Source organism: Tachyglossus aculeatus, chromosome X2, assembly GCF_015852505.1.
Source record: "Tachyglossus aculeatus isolate mTacAcu1 chromosome X2, mTacAcu1.pri, whole genome shotgun sequence".
Taxonomy (NCBI): domain Eukaryota; kingdom Metazoa; phylum Chordata; class Mammalia; order Monotremata; family Tachyglossidae; genus Tachyglossus; species Tachyglossus aculeatus.
In genome coordinates, this window is record NC_052100.1 from 9,124,274 (window position 1) to 9,135,972 (window position 11,699).

The 11,699-nt window shown below is 55.3% G+C and overlaps 2 protein-coding genes across 4 annotated transcripts; both read right to left on the reverse strand.

Annotated features, from left to right (window-relative positions):
• Positions 1-337: 337 nt before the first annotated feature.
• On the reverse strand, positions 338-1,856 carry CDKN2D (cyclin dependent kinase inhibitor 2D). Its single transcript, XM_038771383.1, has 2 exons — positions 1,670-1,856; positions 338-1,388 (listed from the first exon to the last, which is right to left on the reverse strand). Exons 1-2 carry the CDS (start codon positions 1,811-1,813, stop codon positions 1,017-1,019), a joined length of 516 nt encoding a protein of 171 aa, XP_038627311.1. The 5' UTR covers positions 1,814-1,856; the 3' UTR covers positions 338-1,016.
• A 1,053-nt stretch (positions 1,857-2,909) lies between these two features.
• Positions 2,910-10,040, reverse strand: AP1M2 (adaptor related protein complex 1 subunit mu 2). 3 transcript variants are annotated; one of them, XM_038770960.1, is made up of 12 exons: positions 9,989-10,040; positions 9,705-9,861; positions 9,160-9,227; positions 7,155-7,285; positions 6,477-6,624; positions 6,215-6,341; positions 5,424-5,566; positions 5,226-5,297; positions 4,759-4,917; positions 4,320-4,445; positions 3,741-3,816; positions 2,910-3,615 (listed from the first exon to the last, which is right to left on the reverse strand). In XM_038770960.1, the coding sequence occupies exons 1-12, from the start codon at positions 10,028-10,030 to the stop codon at positions 3,593-3,595; spliced, it is 1,272 nt and encodes a 423-aa protein (XP_038626888.1). In that variant the 5' UTR covers positions 10,031-10,040; the 3' UTR covers positions 2,910-3,592. The 3 variants fall into 3 exon arrangements, with proteins under 3 accessions (XP_038626888.1, XP_038626887.1, XP_038626886.1); XM_038770959.1 differs by having other exon boundaries at positions 5,424-5,572; XM_038770958.1 differs by having other exon boundaries at positions 6,203-6,341.
• Positions 10,041-11,699: the final 1,659 nt, after the last annotated feature.

Consider the following 11,699-nt stretch of genomic DNA (forward strand, 5'->3'; position numbering starts at 1 on the left):
CAGGTTGTCCCACGTAGGGCTCACAGTCTAGGAGGGGGAGGCGCACAAGTTGGCAACATAGAGAGACGGTCCCTACCCAACAGTGGGCTCACAGTCTAGGAGGGGGAGACAGAGAACAAAACCAAACGTCTTAACAAAATAAGTAGGATAGATATGGACAAGTAAAATAGAGTGGTAAATACGTACAAACATATATACAGGTGCTGTGGGGAAGGGAAGGAAATAAGGAGGGCGGGGGATGGAGAGGGGGAGGAGGGGGAGAGGAAGGAGGATGGGAAGACCCTTTAACTACGCAGGGGGGGTGGAACGGACCACAGACTGCACGCATTCCAACCCAGCTGTTAAATCTTAATTTAATGGGTAAAAACATTAAATTATCATACATCCAATAGCTCTCTCTTCTCTCGCCAAAGAAAATAAATAGAATCAATTAAAAACACTGTACAAGTGGAGGACTGGGAATAGTCAACACATGAAAGTCCCCAGTCTCCTGGCCTCCTCTTCCCACAAAACTTTTCACCCAGTTCGAACTCTGGATTACAGGGTAGGGGCCAGCTCTCTTTCCATCCCTTCTCGGGGCTTAGGAAACAGGGTGGGAGGGGCTGGAGTGAGGTCACTGGAACTCACAACAGGCACGAGGGTGCACTCCGGTGAATGGGCAGGTAAAACACCCCAGCCCCACCCCCCCACCCCAGAGAGCAAGAACCGTTCATCACACCTGGGAGACACAAAGGTGGTTCGCTCCCTAGTTGTTCCTCCCACATCTAGAACGAACTCTTCCCCTTCTAACTGGCTGCCCTTTTCATTTAACAAAGGGAGCGGGGTGGGAGAGGAGGTTAGTGAGAGAAATCCCCACTCCTCCGTGGATAGAACAAACACAAACGAGCCACAACAAACAGCTCAAGCAGCCTGCCCCCCCCCCCCCGCCTTCAGCTCGGAATCGGGTGGGAAGGATCTAAGGGACAATTGCCCCCGGCATTCGGGGGGCAGTTGTCTCGGTGGCAGCGGGGGCAGTGTCACAGCATGGAGGGAGAGGAGTCCCTCTCGGCGGGATCTGCCATCTCGGGGGTCTCGACCCACCCTGGCTGCTCCTCTGGCTCGGGTGGATCGTGGCTGTTGGGGTCCCGGGGCTTGAGTTTGGTTCGTGGGGCCAGGTAGGCCATCACGGTTAGGTGCCTCTCACGCACGGCCAGATGGAAAGGCAGGGACCCTTCGGCATCGGGTATATTCACGTCAGCCCCGTGTTCCACCAGGGCCTGCAGTGTGTCCAGAAAGCCGGTGCGGGCAGCGTCGTGAGCGGGTGTTATGCCCGACGCATCTTGGACGTTGGGGCTGGCTCCTTGCTTCAGCAGCTCCAGGGCAATGGAAGGGCTCCCAAACATCATGGTCTGGGATGAGAAGGGAAGAGTCTGAGGCCTCTCCCACGTTCAGTAGGTCCGGGGCGACAGAGGTGTTGCCAAAGTACGGCCGGGGGAGGGGGGGGCAGAAAGAGACACTCCCCGAGGTGCCCCCCGAACCCTCCCCATTCGGCAACCCTCGAAAAGACGGGAGTTGCCCCCTACCTGAAACCCCGGCCGGCTTCCAGAGGGCCACCCCGGCCGTCGGGATTCCCCGGCCACCTCCGCTGATCCCCTCCCTCCCCCTCTCCGGCCTGCCCCGCCCCCTTCACCTGCAGCGCGGTGCGGCCGAACCGGTTCACGGAATCGGGATGCACCAGCTCCTGGTGTAAGAGACGCCGCACCTGGGCCAAGTCCCCCCGGGCGGCGGCGCCGCTTAACCGGTCTCCGGCGCAGATCTCGCCTTCCCGCAGCATCCTCGCCTCACCCTCCCGACGGGGAGTTCGGGCCTACGGGGGGTCGGCGGGAGGGCTCTCAACGGGTTCGGGGGGGAGGTTGCGGTCTCCGGTTCGGTCGCCTCTCGGCTCGCCCTGCCCCGTACGGGGGGGGGCCGGGATTCCTCTGCCGGCCGGCCGGCCGACCAGCCCGTCCACCCGGCTCCTCCCACCTGTCAGCCGAGCGGTGCCGGCAGTCCCCGGCCCACGCCCCTAAGCCACTCACTCTGGGCGGGGGCCGCTCTGTCAAGAAAGACGCAGTGGCGACGAGCAGCCGGGACCGATCTGAGGCCGGAGGAGGAGCTTTCCCCCCCCAACGCGTGGGGAGGACGGGGGGCGCTGGCCACCGACTGGCTTTTTCTCCAGAATGGCTACATTGTAGATGGGGGCCCGTTATCTCCCTCCCCTCCCCTCCCCTCCGGGTGGCCTCTGAGCGACCCAACCCCGCCAGCCAATGGCCACGAGGCTCCGGGGCAGCGCCGCTCCTGATTGGCCCGGCCGCCGGGAGGCGGGAGAAGGCGGGGACGCAGGAGACAGCGCCGGGAAAGGCGGGGTTTTGCCTTTCAAACGCTCGGGATGGGCGGGAAAGAGGTGGGCGGCCCTGTAACTGACCCCAGGGGTGAACCAGAGGGTACGGCCCCTCGCCGCCCGTTCCCCTAACCTTTTCAACTTGACGGAGGAGGGGACGCCCTGTTTTGTACTCCACCCCTTCCCCAGCGCAAACAAGATGCCGCCGGGGGCCCGGCCCAATCGCTTTCGAGGTTAACCGGGACTCTGGGGTCCCGCTCCTCCCCAGTCGCCACCCCCAGCTATGCACAGACAGGACACGGCCCACGGAACGCAATCTCATTTTAATCAGTTACTCAAAACCAAGGTGGCTTGACCTGCTGCTCAATCAATCAATCGTATTTATTGAGCGCTTACTGTGTGCAGAGCGCTTGGGAACCTGTATATATGTTTGTACATATCTATTCTATTTACTTTGTTAGTATGTTTGGTTTTGTTCTCCATCTCCCCTTTTAGACTGTGAGCCCACTGTTGGGTAGGGACTGTCTCTATATGTTGCCAATTTGTACTTCCCAAGCGCTTAGTACAGTGCTCTGCACATAGTAAGCGCTCAATAAATACGATCGATGATGATGATGGGAACTACAAGTTGCTGCTCCCAACCTTCCCATCCTTTCTGGGTCCCATGAGCAGGCACAAACGGCATGACAGAGCACAGCAGACACCATTAAATTCACAATCCCTTAGTTAAAACCCACGACCAGCAGCCCCTCTCGCCCCCCACCACCTAGGTCACATCTGCTCCTAAACTACTGTCTTCTCTGCCCCCTGCCAGGGCTCACAGAAGAAACAGGAGGAAAGGGTCTTTGTGGGGAGGAAGGGTTGGGTGGAATACCACATCAGCTGCTGCTGGTTCATCTGAAGGCACAGAGTCAGGAACACGGATGGAGGTTGGGAGACGAGGCGGGCTTGCAAACTCAGTGACACGGCGGAAGGGTTGAGAGGGTGGGGGCTGGGCAGGCCGAGCGCCGAAGGAATTGGAAAAGTACAGAACCAGCCTTCCCCCTCCCCGTGGAAAGGAGCCGCAGGGAAGGGGCTTCAGAAAGAATGAGTCATACCTTAGGCCCTAGTGGTTTGGACAAAAGGAGAGATACACAAACCCGCACGCACACAACGCATGCACGCACCCCACAGGGCTTGGGATCAGTACACCAGGTTGCCCCCAGACCAGCCCCCACTCCCAATCCATCTCGGCTAATTGGTTCGAAGTTGATAATCTGAAAAGAAAAAGAGGGGAGGAAGGGATCCGTTCAGAAAGGGTAAAGAGACAATCACACCCCCTCCCCCGCCACCTCTCCCATTTCAACGTATCCTCTCTCCCCACTCCCAAACACCCACTCACCCCCACTCTGGGTGATGTAGCGGACCCAAGGAAGAGCCTGGTAGCCACTCTTCTCAATGATCTTCATGTACCGGACCTATGAGGAGCCACAACTGAGGCCAGGGGTAGGAGAGGCTGGTGGATTGCCTATGAATGGGCTGGAACATCTGGGGATTGGGCCCAACTCCCACACCAACCCCCTGTTTTCCTGAGCCCCCACTTTGGGAAACAACATGGCCTAGCGGCAAGAGCACGGACTTGGGAGTGGTGAGTGGTGGGTTCTAATCCCGGCACCACCACTTGTCTGCTGTGTGACCTTGGGCAACTCACTTCACTTCTCTGCCTCAGTTCCCTCATCTGTAAAATGGGGATCAAGACTGAGCCTCATGTGGGACAGGGACTGTGGACAACCTGATTACCTTGTATCTACCCCAGCGCTTAGAACAGTGCTTGGCACATAGTAAGCGCTTAACAAAAACCATAATTATTCATTATTATTTTCCGACGAGAGATTAAAGCCCTCCTCCACCTCCCTGGGTAGGGGGTTCCCCCAGGAGAAGCACATGCTCCTTCCTCCAGTCCCCACTTCTGCCCCCTCACCTGGATGCCGGAGACAGTGAAGTACGGGATCTCAAACTTGACCGAGATGGGGGGCCGGCCTTCCACCTCCTCCTTCTCCACGCTGGGCAGGCCAAAGTGAGCCCGCATCAGATAATCCTTCCCGCCCTGCCAAACCACCAAGAGGGTGGGGTAGGAGGTGCAACAGGGAGACAGAGATCAGTTCAATGTGGCTGAGGCTGGACCGAGGAGGTTAGGGCATAAAATGGCTCAGTCCACAGAGCTACGTTTCCCCAACCCTACCCCTCTGGGCTACATGAAGTATCCTAGGAGTTTCCAGGATAAACTTGCTGCTTCCTGGACATCCCAAGGTATCTCCTGGGGAGGCAGGAAAAGGGAAAGATAGAAAGGGATGAGGAATTGTCGAAGGGGGACAGGAGATGTGAGGCAGAGGAAGCAGAGGGGCAGGGGTGGTGCCCACCGGGAAGGATTTGATGGTCCAAATCACCATGTTCTTCTCAGGGAGGTACCTGGCGCTGCCCACGCTGGTTTTGAAGCGGGGAGAATCGGCATCACTGGGCACGGGGACAGAGATCTCCACTCCATTAGCCACCGACTGCTTCTTGAACTGCCCCTTTGCCTGGGGGCGGGTAGAGGGGAGGAGGAGGATGGCTGATCTCTAGGGTCCAGGCCAAGATACAGCCCCCCGCCCCACCACCCCAAGCCCCCATCACCTCCCAGGTGCCCAGGGTTCCCGCCCTCCTCCCACATCAGTTCCAAGTCTGTGGGGGAAATCTGAGAACACTGGGGCACTTGGGCATCTACTTCTTGCCCCGTGGATTTTTTTGGCATCAGCAGACAGAGAGGCACTGCGACAGAGAGATGGAGGGCCAGTCTTAAAGGCAGGGTGGGGATGGGAGGGAGGGAGGAAGGAGAGTCAGGCCTAACCTTGACCATGATCTCCACACGGCTGTGTGAAAACTTCTCAATGACAGACTCGATCCAGATCAAGGGCTTCACCTGTGGATGGAGGGGGCTAGAAGGGGCTCAAACACGGGGGGGGGGGGCACGCAAGGAAGGGCCGTGACCCCCACCAGACAAGGGACAAAGAAAGAGGGCGGAGAAGATCAGCGTTAGGGCTCCCACCTGAGTGTTGAGCCGATAGGACATGAGCTCAAAGTCACCATCGGGCGGTATGAAGGAGATGGTGCGGTCGTTGTCGAAGCGAGACAGCCGCACACACTGGTGAAACTTTACATCCTCCAGCTCCACGGACTTGTTCTTATTGCCTGGAACTCAGAGGAAAGGAAACTGTTAGCCGCCAAGGATGGGGCTCAATGACTCACTGTCCCAGCACCTCCGGGTGCAAGAGAATAATAATAATAATATGCTGGCAATTGTGGTATTTTAAGTGATTACTAGATGCCAAGCACTGTACTAAACGCTGGGGCAGATACAAGATAATCAGGTCCCACATGGGGCTCACAGCCAAAGTAGGAGGGAGAACAGGTATTAAATTCCCATTTTGCAGGTGAGGGAACTGAGGCTTAGTAGAAAGACCCCGGGCTTGGGAGTCAGAGGTTGTGGGTTTGAATTTCGGCTCCACCACTTGTCAGCCGTGTGACTTTGGGCAAGTCACTTAACTTCCCCGTGCCTCAATTACCTCATCTGTAAACTGGGGATTAAGACTGTGAGCCCCATGTGGGACTCCCCCCACCCCCACCCCCCAGTGCTTAGAACAGTGCTTGGCACATAGTTAAGCACTTAAATACCATCATTATTATAATGGTGTTAACCCTTCTATCCAAATTCAGGGCAAACCGTACACTGGAAATAGGAGGTCGCCGCTCAGATCCCAACCCCTCTGAGGTTTCACATGCAAGGGAGAGGTGGAGAGGGGAAAGGGGTGGTCCACACAGGCTCACCCCAGGACTTACGTCCCGTGAGCTCGAACAGGACGCGGTCATTGAGGCCAAGTCGCAGCTCTGGCATCCCCGACAGAAAGACCTTCAGCTTGATGGTGCCCACGATCTCACTAAGCAGCACGCTGCCGTTGCCATTCACCTGAGGTAGTAGGGTCAGGTTGAGGGGTGGGGTGGGGGGAGTAGGGTGTCAGTGAAGGTCATGCTTCCCCAGCTGTTCCCTTCCCTTCTCACTGACTCTCCTCCCACCCAACCTCATCCACCCCCAAGCGCTCACCAGCAGGTTGACAGACTCAATGACATCAATGAAGACTTCGTTCTTCTTGTACTTGATACCCTCTGAGCGCCAGGACACAGCATTGGTGACTGTTGGAGGCACCCGGGATTTGCCCGTATCCAATTTATTGCCCTGCTGGGTGATGTACCTGGGGAAGAACAGCAAGGGCAGAGGCTCCTCAGCACCCCCATTTCAACTTACCTCCCATATTAAAGCACTCACTCGTCTAAGTCCCTTTCTCCTTCTAGCTGTAAATTTCTCTGGGTCCCTCTCCCTTGCTAGATTGGAAGCTCCTTATAGGCAGGGTTCATGTCCTCTATTGTACTCTCCCATGCGCTTAGTTCAGCGTTTACAAACAGAACGTTTTCAGTGTGTATCATTAATTGATTGAGGGGGGCACCAGACCGTAAGGTCGTTATGGGAAGGGAACGCGTCTTCTGCTAATTCGGTTGTACTTTTCTCTTCCAAGTGCTTAGTACAGTGCTTTGCAAAATAGCACTTTTGATTGATTAAGGGGGCTGGGTCTGACACCTACCTCCTTCTTCCAGGAATCCCCTCCCTGGACTCAGATCCCAATCTGGCCGAGCTCTCCTCCACCCCACCCCTCTGGCTGGGCTGGGTCCCAGCTTCCTGGGGGTGAGCCAATGAGGGGGGAGGGAAGGGCTGGATGACACTCACTCTTGCAGGATCTTGCTGTCCGTGGTCTGGGGAAAGCCGAAGTCCATGAGTTCATCCAGTAGCTCGTACACAATGACAAAGTTGTCTCGGATGCTTTCTTCCTCCAGCTCCTTGAAGTACTCGGAGAACACCTGGCCGGGGGAGATGGGGTAGAAAACCCCAGCTCCAGTTTTCTCTTGGGTCTCCTCTCTCTCTGACTGCTCCTCCATCTCTTTCACCAGCTCTTCCTCCCACTCCCTAACTGTGGTGGTCTTTCAAGACTCTATTCCGGGTCCTCTTCTCAATCTACCCTCACTCCCTCGGGGAACTCTCATGGCTTCAGTGACCTCTTCCAGGCTGATGATTTCCAAATGTACTTTGCTAACCCTGACCTCTCACCTCTGCAGTAAGTGCCCCCTGTAGACTCTAAGCTTGGTTGTGGGGGGAGAACGTGTCTACAAATTCTATCAGACTCTCCTGAGCGCTTAGTCCAGCGTTCTGCACATAGTAAGCCCTCAATAAATACAACTGGTTGATTGCAGTCTCGCATTTCCTGCTGCCTCCAGGACATCTCTACTTGGATATCCCACTGACATCTCAAGCTCAATATGTCCAAAATTGAATTCCTCACCTTCCCACCCAGACCCTCTCCTCCATCTAACTTTCCCATCGCAGTTAACAATACCGCCTTCCTTCCTGTCTCTGAAGACTGCAACTTTGGTATCATCCTTAACTCTCCTTCGATCCCCATATTCAGTCTGTCCCTAAGTCCTGCTGGCATTTTCCTCCACAACATTTCTGGGATCCGCCCCTTCCTCTCCATCCAAATGGTCACCAGACTTGTCCAGGCATTAGAACATCCTAGCTTGACTACTGCCATCAGTCTCCTCACCTCCAGGCTCTCCCCTCTCCAACCTATACTTCACTCTAAACCTGGACTCTTTGTTCCTCTTAAACTCTCCTATTCACAGAACTGTGCTATCTGTTAAGCGCTCGCTACGTGTTGTCGGGCACTGGGGCGGATACAAGCAGATCGTGTCGGACACAGTCCCTGTCCCACGTGGGGCTCAGTCTCAATCCCCATTTTACAGATGAGGTCACTGAGGGCCAGAGAAGTGAAGTGACTTGCCTAAGGTCATGCAGCTGACAAGTGGCGGAGCCGGGATTAGAACCCATGACCTTCTGACTCCCAAGCCTGTGCTCTTTCCACTGAGCCACACTGCTTCTCAATGCTATGCTAGGCATGGACAGAGCCACATGCCTCCTTCTCCTCTCTCACACCTCCAACTCCTTATTCTCGCCTTTCTCCCTGCCTGAAACTCCCTCCTTTTTTCAGATCCCCCAGACTACAGCTGTCTCCATCTTCAAAGCCTCTCTTCTAAAGAGGCCTTCCCCAGTCCCTGTAGTCTGTAAACTCGTTGTGGGTGAGGAGTGTCTACCAACTCTGCTCCATAGTATGCTCCTAAGCGTTTAATACAGTGCTCTGCACACAGTAAGTAAGCACTCAAATACCATTGCTACCATGGAAAGCAGCGGGGCGTAGTGGAAATAACACGGGTTTGGGAGTCATGGGTTCCAATCCCAGTTCCACCACTTGTCTGCTGTGTGACCTGGGGCAAGTCACTTAACTTCTCTGGGCCTCAGTTACCTCATCTGTAAAATGGGGATTAAAACGGTGAGCCCCATGTGGGACAACCTGAATACCCTGTATCTACCCCGGGGCTTAGAATAGCGCTTGACACATAGTAAGCCTGTAACTAATACCATAATTATTATTATTGCTCTCCCAAGTACTTAGCACAGTGCTCTTCACACAGTAAGTGCTCAATAAATGCTATTGATTGAGGGTAGGGATTGTGTTTATCAATCCTTTGTATTCTCCCAAGCACTTCTAACAGTTGTCTGGCACACAGCAGATGATCAATAAATGCTACTGATTGATTGGCGGAGGTTCAGGCCCCTATCCTCTCTTTTTCACTGTGTGTGTGTATGGGGGGTGTGTGTGTGTGTGTGTGCACACACTTACCTCCACAGTCTTGTAAAGGAAGGAGTAGACCAGAGATGCATTTGCATTCTTTAGCGTGGTCGCCACCACTGGTCAGCAAAAAGTTAAGGAAACGGGTGTATGTTGGATTGGGGGGTAGGAGAGTGGGCTGAGAGGGAACCAGGAGTAGGCAAGTGTCAACTCCACCAACCCCTTCCCCACTCTGGATCTCGGTTCTTTTCCTGGGACGCTGGTTCACCCCCAGGGGTGCTGGCTCTATGGGGGCCTTGGGGCCCCGGGTCCTCTACCCTCAGTCGTTTTTCAGCCGCGGTCTGGGCTGCACAGCCACGCGTGCCAACCAGACCCGAGAGGTTCCAAGCAAAGCAAACCCAAGCCCAGTCCCGTTGGCTCCCTCCTCCCTAAAAGGCCTCTTTGTGCCCTCTGCTCAGGGTCCGGCCACGGCTGGGGGAGGGCAGAGCCACTTTAAGGGTGGGACGGGCAGTGCAGAGGAACTGCCCACATCCTAGCCTCCCACCACCAACTTGCGCCGGGCTCCCCGGGTTGAGACGGGGAGGGGCCGGGGGTACGGTAGAGGTTGCTGTACTTGATCCAGAGGAAGTGCACTTTGCCGTGAGTTAGCAGCGGGGTGAGCACCCCCTCCTCCTCCTTCTGCACCAGCAGCGGCATGAAGTGGTCGATCTCCCCCATGCTCACGTCCCCCTTGTAGTTCCGGCTGATCAGGGGCTGGGGGAGGGGAAGGAAGGGGGAAAGGTCGGGTGAAGGGGGGTCGCAGGAGCAAGTTCTCCCGGGCCTGGCCTCCCCCTGCTCTGGGCACGGGGGAGACCAAGCGGCCCCTGCAGCCCCGCCTGACCTTGCCCTTCAGATCCAAAATGAAGACGGCCGAGGCGGACATGGTGGCAGGACAGCGGGCCGCTTCCGCCTTGCTGCCGCCCGCACGTGACCTCGCCCAGGTGAAAAAAAGGCCGGAAGCCTCAGGTGAGCCGCCCTTAAAGGGCTGGCTGGGCCAGGTGAGGGGGCCGGTTGAGCCGACAGAAATGTTGAAAATCAATCGCTCATCGACAGAAATTTTTCAAATCAATCAATCAGTCGTATTGATTGAGCGCTTACCGTGTGCGGAGCACTGGACTGAGCGCTTGGGAAGTCCAAGTCGGCAACACATGGAGACGGTCCCGACCCAACGGTGGGCTCCCAGTCTAGAAGGGGGAGACAGAGAACAAAACCAAACATGCTAACAAAATAAAATCAACAGAATAGATATGGACAAGTAAGATAAATAAATAGAGTAATAAATATGTACAAACATATATACATATATGCAGGTGCTGTGGGGAAGGGAAGGAGGTAAGATGGGGGGGGCTCCTCTTCTCATCGGCCCAAACGGGTGGACGCCCTACCTCATTTTTCGCCCTATATAGATGGGAAACGGCGTGGCCCAGTGGCAAGAGCCCGGGCTTTGGAGTCAGAGGTCATGGGTTCAAATCCCGGCTCCGCCAATTGTCAGCTGTGTGACTTTGGGCAAGTCACTTCACTTCTCGGGGCCTCAGTTCCCTCATCTGGAAAATGGGGGTGAAGACTGGGAGCCCCCCGTGGGATAACCTGATCACCGTGTATCCTCCCCAGCGCTTAGAACAGCGCTCTGCACATAGTAAGCGCTTAACAAATGCCATCATTATTATTATTATTATACACTCTCTCTCCCCCCCACCCCACTAGGGATACAAATGTAGCTGCCAACGTCCTCAAGCTCTTAGTACAGTGCTGTGCACACAGTAAGCGCTCAATAAATACGATTGAATGAATGAACGTCCTCTCCCAGCAGAAACGTTGGCAGCCCCCCAACACCCGCAAAGTGTACGACACCGGGGTCTTGGGGGGTATGCAGCTTTCCAGGATCCACCAGGTTTGCGATTCTGTATCTAGGCCCACTAGGGCCCCCTCCCCACCATGTCCCCAGCCCTCAGCAACCCCCACAAAATCCAACCCAATCAGACCCCTCACTATCTTTCCAGCGCTTAGAACAGTGCTGGGCACAAGTACCATCATTATAATCACTATCCTTCCTGACCATTTTGGGCCTCTGCTGGCTCAGCGCTGCGGGGTGGGGTGGGGGGTAGTAACTCCTCACTTAGCCTCTCAGCACCCCTAATCCTAACCCCTCAGCCACCAGCAGCAACTCAGTTCAGCCACTCTATCATTCATTCATTCAATTGTATTTATTGAGCGATTACTGTGTGCAGAGCACTATACTAAGCACTTGGGAAGTACAAGTACTCTACCCACTAGGTCATGAGAAGCAGGATGGCCTAGTGGACAGAGCCCGGGCCTGGGAGTCGGGAAGACCTGGGTTTTAATCCCGGCTCCACCACTGGTCTGCTGTGTGACCTTGGGGAAGTCACTTCACTTCTCTGGGCCTCAGTTCCCTCACCTGTAAAATGGGGACTAAAACTGTAAGCCCCATGTGGGAAATGGGCTGTGTCCAACCTGATTAGTTTGTATCTACTCCAGCGCTTAGGACACAGTGAGTGCTTAATTAATACCATCATTGTTATTTACCCCAGTTA